Source organism: Brachionichthys hirsutus, chromosome 21, assembly GCF_040956055.1.
Source record: "Brachionichthys hirsutus isolate HB-005 chromosome 21, CSIRO-AGI_Bhir_v1, whole genome shotgun sequence".
Classification (NCBI taxonomy): Eukaryota; Metazoa; Chordata; class Actinopteri; order Lophiiformes; family Brachionichthyidae; genus Brachionichthys; species Brachionichthys hirsutus.
Window position 1 is genome coordinate 6,024,184 of NC_090917.1, and position 22,204 is coordinate 6,046,387.

The window sequence follows — 22,204 nt, forward strand, 5'->3', positions numbered from 1 at the left end:
AGACCGATCAGTGTTTCAACACACTCCAATGAACATAAGGGTAAATTAGATAAAAAATAAATCAGCATCATCCTGCCACGCTCACAACAAAAATACAGAAGACCAGCAGTTACACAAAGATTGATGAACAGTTTAATTACATTTTAACTGCACAGTTAAGAGCAAGGAGTGTTTGTGCAACTGTTCTAGACCTTCCCTCTGTACTCACAATGGATCCTTTGTTGCAGCAAAAAAGTCCCAACCCATGGACTCTTAACGGCGGCTGGAGAGTCCGCTGGGTAATGTCTTCCTTGGGTCCGGTCTCTGTTCGGTGATGCCGGTCAGATCATGTTGTTTCAGAAACAATCCAAATGCCAATTTTCTATCACGTTCAAACATGAAAAGGGGAGATGATGAAAGCCAATGGCGTAGGCATTCATTTAGTCAATCCAGCGGCGTCTCCTAGTTTATGATTTATAACTGTAAGCGTTTAGTCTCCAGACATACGAAAAATCATGTATTATTTAATCCAGTGTCCATGACTTCCTGTGTCTGACATTTGCAAAGCGATCCAGATCGTTACTGCAATAAAACAAGGCGGCATAATAAATAATATACAAAAGAGTTCCCAACATTTCATCTACACATAGTTCTTTCTACATACAGAAAAACAGCTATTGCTTTTCAAACAGTTGCAGGAGTGATTAAACGATTTCTGTGAAATACATTGGGTGATTGCAACATGTACAGCTGGGCTATAGAAACAGTACCTCTATGTGTTTATTCCCTGAAAACCAGCGACGTCACTTTTCTATGTAGCCTGAAAACTAGTCACTTTTTCCCTTGGATCTCAGTGCCTCAACTTTTTTTCTTTCTCACAATAACTGCATTTGAAATAAGTCTACATTAGCTTGCAAAGACATTCACTAAAGTTGTGTGTTCACCAATGTTGGTCAGCGTATTCTAAGTGTAGATGCCAGATGACCAATACAATTGCTGCAGGTTTAAAATCCACATAACAATGCCTGGGGACTGATGGACACAAACAGATGCTGCAGGCTCCTCTGATCAGAGAAGAAAACATGTGATGAAAAGTGAAATGAGGAATAAGGAGCAGCTCAGTTCAGATGATTCAGAGGAAGAAAAAACAAACAAACATGTAAGCAAACAGAGATCAGGACATACAAACTCACAATGCACTTTACAATTCACTTTAGAATGCAACCCCCGATTTCAATGTACACTGCATTCATCAAAAAAACTTAACAAATTACAATCTCTGAAACAAATATGTTCAGCATATTGCACAGAAAAAAAGTTTAAATCTACAAATGTAAAACAAAATACAATAATAATTATGCATTATCCACATTTGGTCCATGCACTTCAAAGTGTTTTCGGGCCCAATGTTTTTTTGTTCGGCCCGTTTCCAAACCAGTGTGACAAGAGAGTGGTTCAGGGTCCGAGCGAAAGGGCCTCAGCAATGGTAACGTTGCATCTCTGTCCAGTTTGTGATCCAGTACTTCTTCTGTGGCTCCTCCGGCTGAAACCCGAGATTGAACTGATAGCGCTCAGCCTTGCAGATTTTCACCCCCTGGTACTTTGGCATTATCCGGTAATAGATGGCGCGCTTGAAGAATCCGAGCTAGTTGGGAGAGAGGAAGAGAAGAGGGAGAGCTTAAAGGGGGAGCACTTACACAGCGGGAGAGCTGGGATTAATGACATGCTGCGAGGGAGATTTAAGATTCATTGGCTGAGGAAAGTTAGGCGAGAAAAATAACAGCAGGAGAGGAGGGGGGGGCGGGGGTTGGGGAGTCAGACATGACGTACACACCAGCAGCACAATGCCCAGTGTTAGCCTGGAGGAGAAGTAGCGGTAGTGTTAGGTAGAGACTAATAGGAGACATGAAAGTGGAAGTTTAGTGGGAGGTAAGTAGAATCACACCCCGAGCTCAGGTGTGAATAATAGCATCCAAAGAACATCCATCTTTAGGGGTGTTGTTACCAAAAGCCCCCCTGATGTGTGCTGCCCATGGGGCTTCAGTAGTCTTCAGTCAGCCTCTCTGTCTCAGAGGGCTGGATCTTCATCTCAGCCTTCTGGGCCTTGGCCTCATACATCTCCCTCCTGTTAGCCCTCTGGAAGAAGCCACACTGGGAGGGTGGGGGGTGGGGGGTGCAGGTGGGTTCATGGGAGGTAAGTCAAAGGTTAGACTAATGGCTCAACACGGCAGCGATAGATCAGTCGGATGAGGCAACGCCTGTCATGTGATTCGGAGCAGATTGCTGACGAGCGCGGTCTGACTGATAGCTATCGGGGTGTAATCAATCAGTTTGATCGTTCTTCTCACCTTCCAGAGTATCAGAATGATTATTCCCAGCAGCAGGATTCCTGCTACGGCTGCCGAGATGATGACCCATAGTGGGAGCTCATAGGGAACCTCCACCCCCTCCACTGGTTCTATTTCCACGGTGAACTATAAGAGAGGAGCAGTCAAGTGAATCGCTTTTCATCGTCATCATCAGAAACTTCACAATCAACACCACCATCATCATCATCATCATCACGCACCATGTTTGTCTGACTGTCCATCTTGATGGTTGGTACGTCGGTAATTAGCTTCAGTGTGGCTTGACCTCTGACTGTAACTCTCAGAGCATTAGCATAGTCCTGCACACACACACACACACACACACACACACACGTATTGAAGTCCGACTCCAGACTGATGCCATACTTAGAAATAAATGAAAGCGCATCTCATAGAAGACACAGAAAAAACATGCAGGAAAACAAAAAAATAGTTTCTCATAAATGCTAACAACGCTGAGAGGAAGGCACACTGGAGATGAACACAGCAGTTAGCCGGCAGAAGGTGTATCTCGCTGCTGCTGACCTCGAGCATCGTGCCGTTCCACAGGCGGGAACGGACGTGAATGGTGGCGCCGTCGGTCACGTTGAGCAGCGGGCAGGTGAACGTCACGCAGCGCGCCGTCCCCTTGGAGCATTCCTGCAACACAATGCGAAATGATTCAAGTTCAACTGAGCGATGAGAAAAACAATCTCAGGTAGTATTTAAACGTTTTGTAAAATGCCCATTAATGTCTTTATTCTATGCATTTTCAATTCTAGAAGCAGTTCAAGTCAGTGTTCAGTATTTGGGAGTACAGCAGAAGTAGCTTTGTACTACAGTGCAGTATTAAATGGTGGTTTCCTGACACAGTTCGTCAGTCAGTGTTTAGCTGTTTCTGTTGCTCTTCTGGCCCCATCATCAGGATAATTATGGGTCAAAGGTCCTGGTCACGATACTCACGGTCTTCCTGAACATCGGTGGTCTTTTTTTTTTTTTTTTTATGTATAATGCTTTAAAGACTTGCATGTGGTGTGTTTGATGGGGGGGTAGATCCTCATCTTACCAGCAGGTACGTCTCTTTGCGAGGCGTGAGCAACGTGATGGCTGCTTGCGGCTCGATGATGCCTGGCTCGTTGGCATTGTCACTCACAGCAACCTGCCGCTTAGCACGCGTTTGCCGGCTCTCCGACAACTGGGAGGCAAGAAGAGGAGAGAGGAAGCGAAAGGAAGAGGCAGAGGAGACAGAGGCGTGACATCAGAGGCCTGGTAATTACTAGTTTAGATAAAGACATTTCCAAATTGTTCTCAGAATAGCGTTGTCATCTAAATCCGGGCTGCTCTGTCTTGTTACGTTCTATTTGGGGCGCGGCGACACACACGTGTTTTTCTAAATGATACTTTTGAACAGCTGTGGTTTGGCTTGGAGACTATTTTCACACCACTTTTCTACCGCCCGCTTTCACTCATTGACAGAATTACAGCGAGTGGAAGAAGCCTCTGAGCAAGAGACTCAACAGCAGCACAGTGAGCGTAACGCTGCACAACAGTAAGCAACATTATTAAACCATCCTGCTACGCTAACAAGCCAAACTGCAAACCTGCTAAATGTCAGCACACTTAAATGGGCTGACAGTAATGGAACATTAATGCACTGATACATTTGGTGTGTGTCTTTTGGGTTTTGTTGCTTCCCCCGTTTTGTTTTTTTAATGTGCTAGTTTTACTTATTATTTTTTTATCGGGTTGAGGCACTACCTCTGGCAGGAACTTCATGTTTTCATTTAGTTTAATCCTGTTAGAAGGATTAAAGATGGATTTTCCTGAAGCTCAGAGGGAGAGTAGATAAATGGGCAGATCGAGGACTTTAAATTATTTATTTTTCTTTCATTTAATATCACATTTGTCACTTTTATTGATTACATATAAGCTTCTTGATAGATTAGGTCGGCTGGGAGGAAGTGTTGGCCAAAAACTGTATTTTGGAGTTTGCCTACATCTAGTTAACATAATATATCATTTTTAGTTTTTTTTAGTTACTTTAATGAGGAACCAGAGAGCTGCCATTTGAAGGCGAACATGTTTGATGAGTAACTGATTATAACTTAACGAAGAACTCTGGCAGAGGATTTACTATGGTCTTTCTTTCAATATTTTTCATTTTGCATATGCATTTCTTAATTATTTTTATATATTGTACATGTACTAAACATGCAATTAGTATGTTTCTGGTACATATGCCTTTTTTAAATCCAAATTATTATGTTCCCAGTATACATTGTCAGATGTTCAGATGTACAGGTTACAGATGGTCCTCACTTACCGACGTATTCATTTAATGATGACTCGAAGTGACGAGGGGCTTTCCGAATTTTAAAAGTACGTGTTTAGCGACAAGAAATCGCTGTTACGACGAGCGTAATGCACTAGCAGCGTAGTTATGAGTGAGTGCATGCATATGTACATACACACCCACCGTGCCGCCCTAAATATGGGCTTGAGGGAATAAAATACTGGCTCTTGCAGTAAAACCGTGATAATGTCACTCCACAATAGCTCTAAAAAAGGAGTCTTACATTGAGGTTGAGCAGGTTGACAACTTCTCCAGGAGGGTTGCATTCCACCTCTGATTCTCCTGTGACAACAATCTTTGTCAGGTATAGCAGCCACTTGCCATTGGATACTTCATAGGGCCACTCGAACTCCACAGCCAGCGCACCCAAGTCGCCCAGAGGACGACCTCTCATGTCGACCTAGTGAAGAGAAAATCAGCAACACACAAAAAAAAAGACACCATCTTAAAAAAAAGAAAACATCAAACGTAGGATGTGAAGGACAGACAGGATTCAACTGCGACTTCTAAATAGTATCCACCCATGGTGCTGCTTGCACCACAAACTATAGCTCACAGAACAATCTGAGAACACCCCATGAAATATTAAAGTGAAGAACAGACGCTTTGGGTGGACAGGAGGGACGAGTGGGTGAGCGCCACACATACTGTTGATGTAAATATAAACGATTTGGAAGTGACTCACATTGAAAGTGAACTCCACCAGACTGCCAACGTCACGAGTGTTGACCATAGCCGACTCGCCCATCACTGCTCCACCAAATTTAGTCTGCACCACAGAGTTCGCTCTAAGCAGGAGGAGAGATCAAAATGATTGTTCGTTGTGCAGGTAAAGACTGCAAAGAAGGACATGTGAGGTGACGCTAAGTACTACAGTACGTGGCTTATACTCGAAGTACGATGCATCACTCACAGTGAAAAGGAGGGGAGGATGGTGTTTTCTATCAGCAGGACTACAGGCACAGGATCCAGGTCACTCTGCTCACTTAAACTAAGACAAACGCATTATTATAAGACAATGTTAACACCTCGGTAACAACAGAAAATGACCCAAAATGTTGAAACAAACAGTGGAATCCAAGAGGGAGCAAACCTTGGATGTAAAGAATCCAATGATGCATTAGGATAAATACTTACGTGGATAGGAGCAGCTGGGATTCCACTGCTTTTGTGTACAGATTTATCCCCGACGTCTCAAACATCAGGACAAGCGACACCTAATAATTAACGTGTAAAGTGCGAGGCCATTGTCAGCAGGTGAATGTCTGAATCTACGCAAAGAAAATGCACCACGGTCACTACCAACTTACCTTTTCATTGCTTTTCAGCGGGTTTCCCAACTCACAAATCACCGTGCCGTGAAAAGTGCATTCCACATCGTGGTCCTGAACGCAACATGATATAAATCAACAGCAATTTAATAGACCTGAGATGTATGAGCAAGAAAGAGAACTGCAAAAAACCAACAACCTGTAATTGAATACACGAGATGAAGAAATAACGAGTAACGATAATTTCTCAGTCGTGTGCTACCCCCTTGTGGACGTACCGACGATCTGACGCCAGAGTAGCTCAGTGAATCAGGAATGGTGGCGTTGAGCATGGCCTGGTGGGCATCTTCAGCCAGCTTGCCCCGCCCAGGAGAGTTTGTCACCTCCACCCTCAGCCTTATTATCTTCATGTTGCTGTTAAACTGAAGCACCTGGAATTTGCCGAGCCTGCACACAGAGATGTGTAAACAGCACATGGTAAGTATTGTCTTGTTAAATAGAGAAATCGCTTCTGGTTTTAACTATCTTTAAAAATCAAAAAGAGTTTTATGGTGCAGAATTGTATTTCACCTTGGGTAAGGCTTTTCCGCATCATTGACAAACTGCGCTTTCACCTGCAGGTTGCTGCTGCATCGGTTGTCCAAGCCACACTCCTTCTGGAAGTTAATCTGTCGGAAATGGAACATGTAATACATCATAGTTTACTGGCGGAAATATATACTGTATATATCACACTGCAGCTACATAACTGATGGGATATAAATATAAACCCTTCACGCCATACCTCAGTTCTTTGAGATGGTTTCTGTTTGTGGCTGAGAATCGGGAAGGAGTCCAGATTCTGCACGGAACGTCTGGATTTAGGTTTTTGTTCATGTAAGGAGACGTTGAGAGAGAAGACCACCGGCTCCAGTTTGTCCTTTACAGGTGCCTGTAGAATAAGTTCACGCTCTTATATTTGTCTCACGGGTACGAGCATATAGTGATTCTGCAACAGCCCCATCTCAAATAAAATGAACAGACAAGGGACCGTTCACGCCGAATCAAAAACTGTTTTCCTCCAAGCCGTAGTGCTATTCATCCGTCCAGATGATTTAGGTGCGAGCTGTAGAGATGATCGTGATCAGTATTAATCCTGGGAGAGGATTAATTTCCAGGTCTCCTCTCCAAGAAAATGGATGGATGTACAGATAAATATGAGACAAATGGAGATGTCTCTGAATAATTGAGCTAAAATACACTTAGATTATAGCGCTCAGTGTGAATTCTTTTTTTTTTTTAACTCAACAGCATAAAAAGCGGATTCATGTGGAAACCTTACCACCACAAACAGTTTCAGAGTGTAACACTTGGATTTTGAAGATGGCAGATTCAGGAGGCCGGTATACGTGTCGCCGTTGTTGTCCTGAAAACGAACGCGGGGGCTTCTTCTTCTCTCCATGTCGGCCTCCACTGTGTACCTCACCGCTTCACAAAGCACAAACACGCGTGTTACGGTTACAAGGAACAGGAAGCTGCCATCAAACCTGAAGCTACACAGTTTGAATAGTATGTTACATATAGCAGTCTAAAAACGGCAGGCTTTATTGATATTTTGATTTATTTTGATTGCATAGAGTAAAGTTCTTACTGATGTTCCTCTTGAAATCTTTGTTTCCATTGCTGAGCGTGAAAGACATACACAGAGTCGCTGTAATGCTGCAAAAACCGAGAGGACGATGAGTCTATTTACAAAGACTTCAGAAAAAGCCAGTTTGAGAGGACGATATTCTGCAGAGGCAGCTCACCATGGTGTATTTCCAGGACACTGATTAGGGTCCACGATCTTTGGCTTAACCTTGAAGTCTTTAGTCAAGTGGATGACTGGACGAGCTCTGATGAAGAAAGAAAAAATGCAGTGACAGGGGATTCGTATGTATCTATGTATATTATAAAATTATACTACAAATATTTGGGGGGAAAAGAGCCTTAAAAATACTGCCTTAAAGAGAAGTATTTTTTAAGCAAAATCATACTGTATACTGTATTACAAAATGTCTAATCAGTATTATTAAATTTTATGTGACAACATGTTTCAGCCGCCGTCTCGTTTCTACCTGAGCAGGGCCATGCGGTCGTCCAAGGAGCCAACTAAGATGTCAGGGTAACCGTTGTCGTCCATGTCCATCCCTCCATTGATGGAGTAGCCAAAGGTTCGGAACCCCCCATTTACAAACGACTTACCCTCAATTACCTACAGGGGGCAGCGATGACACATGAGAATTCAACACAATACACGTGAGTTTTTTTTTTATTATCCTAAAAGTAAGGCCAAATGTTACCTGACTGGGCTCATGTGAGACTCCCTCTTTACTTCCCATCCATATGTAGACCCTTCCTGTGTCCTGGAATGGCGCTCCCACGGCAAAGTCTGTAAACAAAGCATGAAAGCATGCAGTGCACAGAAACAAAGGCAGAGAAGAAGCAGTGAGGAAGGTGTCCAGGACAGATTGGTCTCTAGGGAGCAGCATAGCACTACTCCATGGTTCATAGATGACCAGCGGTAGGTTTATTCAGGTTTGTAGCATGAGATGCACAGCAGGACCTTATGTCTCCCTGCTTAGATAATTGCTGAACTAGAGTTTTCCCTCTGCAAGAACTTTACACCATTTCTCAAAAGAACAGGAGCCATTGCTTCATATGCAGCCATGAACTCTGGAGTATACAAACTAAAAGACTTGTACCTTGAAATCCATCTTGGTTGACGTCACCGATGGCAGCCAGTGCAAAGCCGAACCCAGAGGCCGATGGGCCCTTCAGCACCAGGGTAGCGGCTTTTTGGAACGATCCATTCTCATTCATGAAGATATACACAGCTCCTCCCTCATCCTTCATACGGTCGAAATAGAACGGAGCGCCCACTATCAAGTCATTCCAACTGCAAGGACATCCAGAAATACAGCTTAGTGTGCAAGTAACCAAACACACGAGGTAGCGATAAGGTTGACTGGGTCTCCCAGCACAGCTTCAGGAGCAAGGAGGGAGATACAGGCGGTCGGCCATTACAGGAGGAGAGCTGGACAAGACCATAGAAGGGCATTAACAGAGCAGCAAAACGGAGAGCTGCTCCTTTGTGTGAGGATGAACAGGAGGAGCACTGCCGAAGCCCTAAGAAAAGCAGCCGCTGGTGTGCATGTCAGGGCAACACAAGGTCATCGATTGAGGTCCTCTCGTCTCCTAGACAATGGACAATTCATTCATCAAGATCCTATGTGTGCGATGTCATGACAAATGCTCCCTGTCGGCTGCTGAAAGGACATGTCTGCTCCTCTCGTCTCAGCCGTTACATGCATACATACAGCAGCTTCACGCATTCTCCGCATAACGCGGGGATCATGTCTGTAGAGCATTCAAGCGTGAAGCTGCTCAAAAGCACAGGCTATATTTACAGTCCACCAACACATGCTAACAAAAGGTTTATCTTGCTCTTCTTCCCGATCCATGACTTGAGAAACATTTTGTTCATTTGTCAGAGTTTGAATTGCATTAATCTGAAACAGAAACCAAGGGCTATAATAGATACGAAAGTCTAAATACTAGCATAGATGGGGTGTTATTCTTTCTAACTTTATCATTGCTCTCGTAATAATCAGCAGCAGCATCATCAAACATTTATTAATATGGTCTAAACTGCACTATAAATGACTGAAATCCATCAAAAAGGGATCCGCTCTCTGTTTTGAGGGACGCACTTGTCATTGTTGAGGTCGGTGACAGCCAAGCTGTTCCCAAAGTAGGAGCCCACTTGTTCCCCCGGGATGATGAGCGTGGGCTTGATGTATTGGTTCGTCTTTGTCCCGAGCACCACTGAGCCCTTGGCCTCATCCCTGGGAGACCCCGTCACCACCGTATAATCATCATGGCTCAGCAGCTTTTTCTCCTCGAGTACTGAATAACCTGTAGACGGAAGCATTTGAGACTCGCTTGTTAAACTGTAATCTGACCTTTGTGAATAGAACATGGGCCACTGTGAGTACAAACGGGGGGGGGGGCAGGTGCGATGCGACACAGATGGCATGAACTGAAATCTTGCTTCTAATGGCTGTAGAGATGTCAAACACATCCTCCCAATGGTTTTACAATCACAATACAACAACATATACAGCATCACATATTTACCCATGTAAGTATATCTTTTTGACATCTGTCCAAAGTCTTTGCCAACAGAGTCCCAGGCATTGGCTGGATCCGGATCTCTCCATATTACATGAACATTTCCTTCATAACAAAGCCAGAATTAGACAACAATGTTGTATCTGTTGCATTCGCAGCAAACAGGGTTCCCAGACAGAGAATAATCCCAGTGACAGACTAACACTAGAATTGAGCAGACTTCACATGGGGTTTAATCCCTGTCTGGGAAACCAGCCCATTATTTCAACACTAAACAGCAAAACACATGTTTTTTTTTCACCTTGCCATACGTAGCTCCCTGTCGCGCCGACGTAAACATCATTTTCTGTCATTCCGCCCGAGATGCCCATGTTGCACATGCCCTCAAGAGTCATGTCGAAGTTGGGGTTGCAGACCTCGTAGCTGTAGGTCTGCCAGTCATCGTTGGGGTCAAAGGACAGGTCGTTACTCCTGATGAAGCACTTTCCGATCATCCGCCGCTGCTCCCCCGACACACTGTGGATGATCTTCACATAGCGATGCCCACATGCCTGGGCACCAGAGATTAGTGTGTTTATTTGATTGAAATTTAAAATGCTCCATGATCAGTACAGCCTTCTCTGAAAAGGTTCCAATTGTGAGATTAAAATAATTTTTCGCATTTTTATTTCTTTTTATTGTTGATATTAATCATATTTGGCTCATTTTTGTATTATGCAAAAAATATATTTTGCATAATACGAAAAAATTCAAGTACACCTCTGGGTTAAATAGTCCATTTTGCTGTGTGAATGAGGCAAATATTGTTTTATTGGAGTCAATAAATATTGCAATACGAAGGAGTTTATCACACCCAGCAAACACTAACATGCTACAAATCATGTAAGTGCATAATATGCCACCTGAGATACACAAACAAATATGATGAGATGTCATCTCACCAGCACGCGTCCTGCCGGCTGGCTCCTCTGACTGGCCACGGTCACACCCAGCCACATGCCCTCCACCATCTCAGATGGGCTTGCTGTGGATGGGCGACACAAATCGGGTCAGGTGTGGCAAATACATCCTGGATCATGCCCCGACAAATGTTAACCACAAAACATGTTGCATCAATCACTCCAACCACAGCATCAAAAGTGATGCGGAATACTCGCATTATGATTCTTTCTTTTAGCCTCCGGTGGGCTGATTCACCTCCAGGCAGGAGGTGACTAAGTCTATAAATTAATAACCTTTAATTATGTAGGGATACACTTAAATATCCTGGAGATTATCTTGCAGGAAAGGCACATTTTTGTGAAGATTATGCTACAGAGCATGCTGGGAATCAAGTCCTGAGATTTTTGACACACTCTATTCCTAGTATGAAGAGAGGAAGCTAACTAATCTAAGTAAACAAAGTTATCATAAGCAGTTTATTATTTAGAGTCGCTCACTGGGCAATTATAAAACATCAATAAGCAGCATTCTTTTTCAAATCTCAGCTAGAGAGAGCCTGTGGTCTAATTTGTGTCATGAGGGGTAACTGGCATCGTTAGGCATAATAATAATCAGTCCTCATCAGTAACATGAATCACATTCTCCCTGATCAGCATAGGCTGCATGACTGCAGGTAACACACTGTGTGCATCATCCATCCATCCATCTTCAACCGCTTATCCGGGGCCGGGTTCCCAGGCCAGGCGAGAGACATCGTCTCTCCAACGTGTCCTGGGTCTTCCCCCTGGTCTCCTACCGGTGGGACGTGCCCTGAACACCTCTCCAGGGAGGCGTCCGGGAGGCATCGTAATAGATGCTCCTCTCAACGCGGAGGAGCAGCGGCTCTACTCCGAGCTCCTCCCGGATGACGGAGCGTCTCACCCGATCTCTAAGGGAGAGCCCAGCCACCCTACGGAGGAAGCTCATTTCGGGCCGCTGTGTGCATCAAGCAAAAAGATGATGAGTGCTCTGCTTACTTGTCGTGACCAGGTCCATCCTGGAGCAGTCGGCGGTGTCTGTTGTAATGGGGCAGGAGTAGACGGCACCTGTTTCATTGACATTCTGAAGAGAGGCTTTCTCTTTGGGCGCTCCTGCAAGAAGCCTGAATACAGACAGAAAGGACAAGGTAAAGATATATATATATATTTTTTTATATGTGTTGGACAATAAAACAGAGTAACAGCTATGTGAAAAGCTAATCGACATAGTCTAAAACTAACAGGGTTTAACCCACATTTGAATATCACTTTGTTTCCACATTTCAGCAATATTCTTTAATACACACACACACACACACAGAGCAAGGCAGTTCGTGAGACCTATGAATAAATGAAGAGTGAGTGGGCCAGTCAGAGCGTGACCCGTGACGAGTCTGAGCACCAGACACACCCAGAGCCTGATCTTTTTGTCCACTCGCCCAGACACTCCCTGCATCAGCACCGTTTAGCCACGCCGCAGATCTTTGAAGCGGAGGGATCACTAACTCGACGTGGTCGGCAAAGGGGACACCCTGTTTACTGTCAGCAAGAGATTTATTAGCTCCACTTTGTAGGCGGAACGTGCCGACAGTCTTGTGTACATTGGGTGTGACACGGGGGGGTGAAACAAAAGCATATAGAGGAGCGCATTTCAAGCTTATTGTCATTCAACGTTTCTTTAAAGAGTTTCTGGACACTGACGTTACCAGCAAGGATGAGCAGTAGAAAGTGGAGAACAGTGAGTCCAGCTTCCGGGCACTTCCGTTACACACACTGATAAAAAAAGAATAAATACAGATAATGGGTGCAGACAGAAACTTAGACTTTTGCAGTAAGGTTGCTGAGCCCTGGCAGTAAAATGAACCAAATCTGAATTGTTCCAGCTGAAGGAAACAATAGTATGTCCTCAGAAATAAAACATTGAAGGATGAAGGAGGCCTAATACTTGCCAGCTACTTCATGTCTGAGCCATAACACAAATATTACACAGTATTTCTAAAACCCTGCTTCCTGCTCGCACGTCGCTGACAGGTTTGCATGGAAACACAGAACGACTGAGCACCAGGCTCTACCGCCACACTGCAGCCCTCTGTATCCGCAAAACCACTCTTACCTAGACAAAATGTCGGCAGGCGCAAACATGCTTACAATCTAATCATCTCAAGGGCCCAGTCAAAATAATCTCGTTGCTGGGTCACCTGATTGTGAACAGATTCAAAAACTATTTGTGTTTGCTTTTAAATCAGTAACGTGGGTCTTCTGGCGCTGATCTTAGATCTAATTATCCCATTACGGATTTGAAACCTGTCCATGAATTTCAACCGTACAGGTTGTAAAGTCCTTTGGTCAAGAACTTCTCCAAAAGAAAATGACCACACGGCTTCTTCTGCACATGTTTTATGCTGCTTTTCTTTAATGCATCAAAAACTGACATTGTTCAGCCACATCGTCAATGCAGCCTCATCGGTAGCAACGGGCAGTGTCTCCCTAGAGCCGGCCCCAAGCCCGGATAAAGGTTTGCGGCAGGAATGGCATCCGGGGATGATGCATGCAATCGACGAGAAGGTTGATTTGCTGTGGCGACCCCTGATGGGACAAGCCGGAAGAGGAAGAAGAAGTTCAGCCGCATTGTCATCGTCTCAGACATAAAAGTCTTTCTGTTGCCACGTGAGCATTGTCAGCAATCAAATATCTATCGTAGCGATGGTAGCCAGGAAGAGCCAGGATGACCTCTGAGGACCAGCAGGTTCCTGAGCCAAGGTCTCTTTCTTCTTGTCAGCAATGCAGATGCTACATGAGAATCCAGAGAGTCTGGCGGCGGTTTCTTAGTGAATGGCATTGAGCGTCTCAAAACATTCCACATCACAAGGTAAACCATTCCGGTGGGAAAACCTGACAAATTATGCAAAGCATTTAGGAAAAGAGGTCAGTGCAGAGAATAACCACGAGGAGGTTAATGTGTACACAGAGAAGGATTGGGGCACAGAGTCCAGTGATAATCACACACGTCTTACAGCAGCTTGGCTCGCCTGATAGCAAGCAGGAAGAAAATACTTCCAGTTATGACACACTAAATGCCTCATCAGATAGGCCATGTGGTGAATCATTTATTTATATGAGAGATTTTAAATTGTTCGATATACCGTAGCTTTGGCCTGTTCAGAGGTAAGTCTGCCAGCAGGCACCTCTAAAGCTCATTAATTACCGTGTAATTATGTGTATTGTCAGAAGGGACATGTCTCCTATGATTGTTTGGTGCAGATCACAGAGTGGGCAAGACTCCAGGATGTTAACTGGGCCCAACCAAGATATAGTCCAATGCAGAATCTATGGTAAACTCACAGAAGCTTATTGCACCATTTTAGACTTTGGCTAAAGAGCAGCTGTTTCCTCCCAATCCGGTAATTGGTGATATTACTGTTCATGTACTAAAGTGGCTTCAGTTCGGACTAAAAAGTGGAAATAACTGCATTTCCCAAAGTGTTGAAATAAAACTTTAAATAGGAAGCAATAGATTATTTCTCGTGAGTCATACAAATGTTTTAAGACTGTCTAAAAAATGTCAAATTCTTAATTTTGTGTGTGCAGATTTAAAAGCACATCTCAAGAATTCTTAACTCTCGGATAAAAATCAGTCAAGTTCTAAAAGCATTGACTCATCCGTGAAAACACGGCTCATATCCTGTCCTGCTCCGGCTGCTGCCGCACTGTGTGCTCTCCCATCCCTGCTCATCGCCTCCTCATAAACAGGCTGTCAAAGTTGCAAAAAGGTGAAGGGGGGGGGGCGACTGGCAGCAACATTCCTCATCTGAGGACATGTTGAAATTCGCCCCCCTGTGCCTAACGAGTGATCTGAACGGTACTAGAAACACACCCAGGCAGGCGAGAGCATTGGCACGTTCCTGCTTCGTGGAACTGAGGGATTCAGATGAACTGCTGCAAATTCTTATGAGCGATATACGTTTATACCGCTGCCTCTTGTATCAAATGAGATCAAGAGAACATAGTCCAAAAGAGATGAGAGTGGGGGGGAAGTTGGCACCAAAATGACCAAACGAGACATTCTGTTAAAGCTGTGGCTGCTGGGAGTTTGTTTGAGTACGTCGGGGCTCAAGGCGATACAACGTCCACACCAGCGAACCCCGTGGGCTTGCTTTTCAGCCACACAAAATAAACAAGGCTGCATTCTAACAGCTTTTAGGGTCTATCATTTGACACAAAAAGCCACACCAATAATGAAATTGCTATTTTGGTTGACCTCTTTCATTTGTCTAGAACTTTAATGCTTATTTTATGTTGTACATCAAATGTTCACATTTTTCATCATGCCTTGCAGCTCACTGTCTTACACCTTGACCCTGACCTCATACTGATCATTGACAAAGTACCAAAAGTCCTCCTTCTACAAGTTGCACTATGAATACTATGAATGAAAATGCAGCAAATGTCAAATTCAGAAGGTGTGGCTAATTAAAACCGTCTCTGTGATTCTTATACTGCCCCACCCTCTCTTCTATATTGTTTCAACGTCATCCATCTGCCGTCAGACGCATCTAATTACACCCAAGTTTTCCCTTTCAATTGATCAACTTTCACAGCACAATCAGTTCTGGCCTTTTGTAAAATACTAGATTTTTGAAGTAATGGAGACAGTGAAGTTGAAACAAGCAGTATAGAAGAGAGGGTGGGGTGATTTTACAGACGTATATACATAGGTCTGAAAAGGATTTTTTTTTAAATACCCCCATGAATACGAAGGCACACAAGACTGCAGTGCACTTCAACCCTTGTGTGGTGTTCATATTGTTGTTACTCAGCCAGTGTTCATGGGTCTGATGGACCCGTTGCATTTTGTGGCTTTTAAATCGGGACTTTGAATCGACAGTGTTCCCACGGCTACGCTACCTCACTGCCACAGGTGAACAGGAGCACAAGGTGACGTTAATCCTCTCTCTTTAAGTGCACATGGAGCCTGCGCACACTCACCTACGCTGCTTCCTCAGTATTTCCGTGTTACGCAAAAGACAAGTCATTGATCCCAGACAAACATTACGGACCCATGAAGCAGATAAATGGAGATAACATTGAATGGAGTGACTCAGTTTTTGCAGATTGAATTAAGCACGAGTGCATGGGCAGCGAAGGGCTGAGACGGATTCATGCTCTGGCAAAGATGAGACGACTTCACCAAGAGGCGAGGGGATGGCAGATAGAAAGATGCTCTTTTTAATCTCAGGAAAATTACCCACAAAGCCATAGGTGTGAGCGTGAGCGCGCACGTCGCTGTCAAACTACTCACACATCGCTTGCCCAGTTGTTAACTCACTGGTTATGGACCTGCACATACAGGACGTGGCTAACGGTTGAGTCCTCTCTGGACAAACAGTGACTCACCAACGTGCTTGCAAGCAAGAAAGTGCTGGTCACACAGGCCTGCCCTCAAAGCACAGGTGAATCATGGGAATTTCATAATTTAATTTCAGGTGTAGGGAAAAATGACTCATATATTAATAAGAGCATTTTACAACACGTCTTTTGTTCATTGTGTGAAAATCATAATAATATTAAAGCGTGGGCTGCAAAATCAATCAAACGCTAAGTATGACTGTCTGGATGTGCAGAACGATGAAAATGATGAGCTCTCTGTGACTGCCATCTTGACTTTGTGACAGGAAGGGGAGGGGCTGTGTGGCACGAAAAATAAAATGAACAAAAATGAATTTAAAAAAGCCGGCATGCATTTTGAAAATGAGTTTCTATTTGTGGTGAAATGTAATTGGCTGTGATTTCAGGTCGGTACACCAATCCAGTCTGAGGCAACACTACACTGTTGAAGTTCACCCACTCAGTAAATAATTATACTCACATGCAGCAAACCCTGGTGTGAGTATAGTAACAGCAGTACGGAGCACAGCTCTACAGTATAACTGTCAATGGTGTAACTTATTAACAGAGCAAGCACACAGAGAAAAGAGGGCTGCAGTGAATCGTCACGACAGTTAGTGAGGAGAAGTGACCTTTTTACCTGTTTGTCTTCAGCCTTGGGATCTTATGGAGACTAAGAATTAATAAAAATAGGGAACAGAGGAAATGGAAAAAGCTGACACTGGCTGTGATAAACGGTAATTTATTCGTGAAAAGATTTGCTGAGGCTGAAATATGATGCAAACGTTGATCAAGAGAATTAATGGTATGGAAGAACTGTATCGATTTAAATAATCTGGACCTAAACACACACACACACACACCAGTCTAACAGGTTATTCTCAGCTGGACAAACATCCTTTTTGAAGACCACCATCTGCCACCGGTGAAACAGTAACAAGAGAGCAAACTCATTTGCACCCGCTGTGACAAATGAAACATGGCAGGCCGTCCCCTGATAATAAACTAACTCGCATTTCATTAGCAAAGAGTAAAACCGTGTCTATCAAGGACCGCGATATGATTTCATCTCATGTCTGCTGGTTGCTCTGCTAACAAGGCCCACCCAGTCGGTGTCTGGTGTCACTGGTTCCCCGGATGCTGCAGAGGCAGACAGCACCAAACGCGCACACACACACACACACACACACGTACACGAAATATACGTTCAAACAAAAATACAGACTTCCTTCACATTGATCCACACACACATCTGTCCTGCAAGCTTCCACCATACAACCATTCAGGAGAGACTTGCGGTGTCAGTAACAGCTTTCCCATTAAGATGCTGGCCTCAGTTATATGCACAGAGAACAAGGATCCCAGTGGAGCGTCGTTAGCTGGCCGGTGGAGCACCACAGTATTCATTCTCATATCACCTAAGTTAAATGCAGTGCAAGTACGTGCATGAAACACCTGAAGCATCTTATTCTTGTTGAGGCTCAGCAAACGTCTAACAAAGAGCACCGGCGCGGATATTTGTTCATATACTCCCTTTTATAAATACTTTGTACAAGGAGCAGCGTTGGGTCAAGTATATTCAGCTCATTCTCTTTTGTGGACAGATAAGCAGTGGATGATGGATGGATGGGAGGATGGATGGATGACAGGTTACTGCATACAAAGAAAATGACCATATACCAAGTGTAAACCAATACTTGGGTATCATTTCCACTCCAAAGATAAAATAAAATGGCATGAGGAGGGAAGAGCATTGAGGCATATAGTTTTCCAAGCTCCAGGTAGCCCTCATTAGCCCGGAGGCCGTCTTAACCAGATTCCTCTCCACACTGTTTGAGGGCATTTGTTCAACTAAAAGAAGAAGAAGAAAAAAAAATGGGGGGGGGGGATCTCTTACACTTTTGTAAAGACAGAAACACTTCACTGCAGGTATTTCCAATGAAAGCTCCAGCACAGAGCATCTTCTCTGTGGAGATTAGCAGGAGGCTCTCGGTCCCGCTGGGATTCGTTTCAGCGTGTTATGGGAAGCTGTCGCTCATTCTCATGGTCATAAAATAACGAATAATGAGATTAAGGCCAGTCGACGAGGCCTTTTCCAGCTGCGGTGGCTTCCCCTTCACTTGGAATATATAGAAACTACTTAAAACATGGAGTCAGGACTCAAAGGTTTATAAGGCTTAACAATCGGAACATCTAAAGAGTAAAAACAATGTTTGGTAAAATCTTTTAATCTGCTGGTAATAAAGAATTCTTCTAAGTGCTATTTGATTTCATAGATATCGTAAAAAATCATTTTCAGAAAGACGTTTTAGGAAAACCGTTCCAGCTGGCGCTCATCTAATAAATACATAAGGGTCTAATAAAACACAGGAAGTTAACCGGTACGTGTTCAAATTGAGTTTAAGACTGTTTGTGTCTGAAACTCTTACAGTAAGTCAACCCTCATCATCCCTGCATCACAACAGAAGCTTCCCGTTAAATTAAAAGGTTGATTTCCGCAGCCTCGGGCCAAATAGAGATTAGCTGGAAAAGCAAAGGCGCTTCAACGCTGATTAATATTCATCAGTGGGAGAAACTAAATTCTTCTCCTCAGGTCAAAGAGTTTCTCAACAGTAAAATTAAGGATGTTTTTCCTGCTGAAGGATGAATGGAGTTCAAATGTTGCCTGGTTCGTGTGCGCTCTAATAGTCCCCTGAAACATCCTTCCATCCCCTGTCTTGTCTCAACCTGAAACCTGGCAGGCCGTGACTGTGCAAGAGAAGGGGTAATACATTCCACGCATACCATGGGGTCAGGGGACTGGAAGAGCCAATAGGTGGCCAGCTGACTGCCCAATCCCTCCTCCTTGCTGCAGCAGAGAACAAATAAAGCCCTCTCCGGAAATATCTCAAAATGAGTGACTCAAATAGAAAGTGGGAGGAGGTGAATACCCTGTACCCTCAGGTAGCTTTTAAATGATCCAGGCACAGCCCTTCCCCAACAAGAAGCAATGCTGATCTAATTGGTCGTGCAGCCCCCCCCCCCCCCCCCCCCCCCCCCACACAGTTAATCAGTTAACAGCCTACGTCTTAAGAAGGGAAAGTTCTGGGAGTGGAAAGCCTTTGTCTTTCGTTTGGCTTCGAGTTTTGACTCATTCTTATAGACCTGCCACTCAAGCAGTGCACATGTCTTTACAGGTACAGGTGTACATCACTTTGTTCTGGCTCATTCTCGCTCCCTCAATAATGAGGGAATGGAATAAACGGCTCGATGATGTGGGTCCACGGGACAAGTGGCAACAGACAGGACTGTAAAAAAAAGCCCTCGCCAAACAGCCCATACAAAACCCGGTTCTGACAACTGTGAGCCTTTATTCTGCAGCGTTGGTGTGCAGATTACAAACGGGATCTATCAACATACTAAACACGCGAACTGATGCCGAGCACGGATCAGTTTTCATAGAAAACTCCAAATGAGATTTTTGTTTTTGCAGGTATGTTAATTTCACACTCCTCTTTTGAATCGCGGGTTACAGCCAGGGTTTAACTGTTGGAATCTCCCTTTGAAATTCAGAGACAAGACCGTACTGACAAACCATGGGAAAAGTAAACACATGCAGCCATCTTTGTAACATCTGGCATCTCATATTAGGAGACACAACACTTCATGAAGCCCATATAAGAGTTGAAAGCCTTTATTCAAATTCAGAGGATGGGTTAAAAAATGTTTTAAAGAACACTTAATTATTATTACATTAAACAGATTCCGACATGCAGATTTTGTTATCGTTGGAAAACTAGAGGCATCGTTTGGACATCCTGGTCAGTTCATGTTAGTGTTATTGATCTATCCTAACCAACAGAGAGTAACAAAGAGCTGAGTGTCTCCCCCCCAGCAGGAGACTAATGACCTGCTTCATAGACTCTTTGTCCTTACAGACCTTGAGTCTTATTACTCCAGCCATGTGGTCCCCTTCTAAGGTTGCCTTGTGTGGAGACTCCATCCCTCTGAGGATGGGACCAATATACGGCACATTGATCAAGTGTTAGCTGGGCACTGCTATCAGCTATGCAAACTGGGGTAAAAATCTCTGCATCCCTGCACGCATGGATTCCCACCGATTTGCTCGGAGATTAGACTTTACACTCGGGTTCACGCCACCGGGGATAACGCTGAGGAAGTGGCCCCCTGGTTTGCACATTTTCTTCCTATACTTTGTGCTTCAAAGCAGAATGAACACACAGATAAGAGTGGGTTGTGAAAACACTGTGTGATCACGGACACGGGCGGATGAGGGGGGGCCCGCTGTAATTGTCCGAGGGAAATCCTACGCTTAACAGTGACAGAGCTGTAGGGGCCGAGGAGAAGGGCCGGGGACTGGAACACAAATACTGAAACAAGAAAAGGCATTTACTTCAACGCAAATCTTCACAAGCACTGCGAACCTAATAACAGCCCACAGGTGTCCCAGGCCAAGGATCACCTTTCTTATAAATCACAAACACTAGCGTGTCACAGTTTAATGTAATAAATAAGAATTAAAAGAATAAACAAAAATAGAAATGGAGAATTTCCTCTTATAAACATACATTCATGTAAATCCATGACTCGCGTGTTTTTTTAATCTGCTGTGATCCCAGTTTGATGCATCTTCCACGACTGAAATGCAAGACACGCATTTATTTTATAATGAATAACACAAGAATTTCACGAAGTCCCTGTTTAATCAGGACGCGGGCGCAAAACACCTGTTGGAGACATTCGTGACATCCTGTTAGAGGAGCCGTGAATAATTCATTCCGAGCAGACTAGACAGGTCAACGCGCTCCTTATCAGGTGGCTGATTTGAAAGGAACCCCCCCCCCCAAAAAAAAATGAAAGTGCGTTGCGAGGGAAAGCAGTGGAAGTGTCCGTGGACGCGCACCACCTGCGCTGTAAACACGCAGGACGCTGGAGACTCCACCGCCGCGTCGCGGGTTTCGCGCATCTCTCGGATTAATTAAAACCGGATGATTTCTCGGCGCCTCCCGATCCAAAGCAGGTGCCGTTTACCTCTTTCAGAGCAGACGCGCTTCTAAAGCAGAGAGAACCAGAGACGCGCACGTCAGCGGTGACTTACAGGTACTTCGCGGAGCCCTCGGACTGTTGATGCAGGGCCACTGAGAATCCGAAGAAGCTCCCTTTAGTTTTGCCCTCTTTGATCACGGGGAAGCGCTCATCGATATTAAATCCGCTGCACGTTGACGTGCACGCAGCCAACACGGCGCAGATCAGTAAGCTCTTAGACATGTTCGGTGGAGCAGCGTGGAGCCGGCACTGCGCTCCGAGGGTAGGCTGCGCGTCACAGAGACTTCCCCATTGAGTGGCTCCTTTTCGCTCTCGCATTCAGAGCTACTGCCTAGGTGTCGGTGTCTGCCTCCCTCTGACCCCCCCCCCCCCTCTCTCTCCCTCCATCCCTCCCCCTTCCTTCCTTTGTGAAACAAGTGCATTGCGTTCTCAAACTTCGGAGCGCGTTTGGCTGAGTTGAAGTCTGTCTGACGCAGTCTTTTGCGCCTGCGCCTCAACACTAAAGTAGCAGATGCATTTATAAGAAAGAAAGTGATTGAACAGAAATAAACAGGAACGCAGTATCAGTATTGCGCACAGTCCTAACATTTGCACGTAGCCACGCCCCTCGTGTATTGTGGAATTTGGTTGAGTACTTTCTGTCTAATTAGGGAAAGAAATCCTATCTCTGCGGAGTTTTGTATGTTCTCCCCGTATCTGCGTGGGTTTTCT

The 22,204-nt window shown here is 44.5% G+C and overlaps 1 protein-coding gene across 1 annotated transcript; it reads right to left on the reverse strand.

Moving 5' to 3' along the window:
- Positions 1–115: 115 nt before the first annotated feature.
- itga3b (integrin, alpha 3b) lies at positions 116–21,715 on the reverse strand. Its single transcript, XM_068754955.1, has 25 exons — positions 21,546–21,715; positions 12,062–12,186; positions 11,045–11,127; positions 10,405–10,654; positions 10,110–10,208; positions 9,683–9,887; positions 8,675–8,868; positions 8,273–8,361; positions 8,048–8,184; positions 7,739–7,825; positions 7,582–7,649; positions 7,273–7,418; positions 6,736–6,882; positions 6,522–6,619; positions 6,230–6,398; positions 5,991–6,065; positions 5,818–5,897; positions 5,594–5,671; positions 5,366–5,468; positions 4,904–5,080; positions 3,394–3,522; positions 2,874–2,987; positions 2,549–2,647; positions 2,328–2,453; positions 116–1,624 (listed from the first exon to the last, which is right to left on the reverse strand). Exons 1-25 carry the CDS (start codon positions 21,713–21,715, stop codon positions 1,457–1,459), a joined length of 3,216 nt encoding a protein of 1,071 aa, XP_068611056.1. The 3' UTR covers positions 116–1,456.
- Between the last annotated feature and the right edge of the window lie 489 nt (positions 21,716–22,204).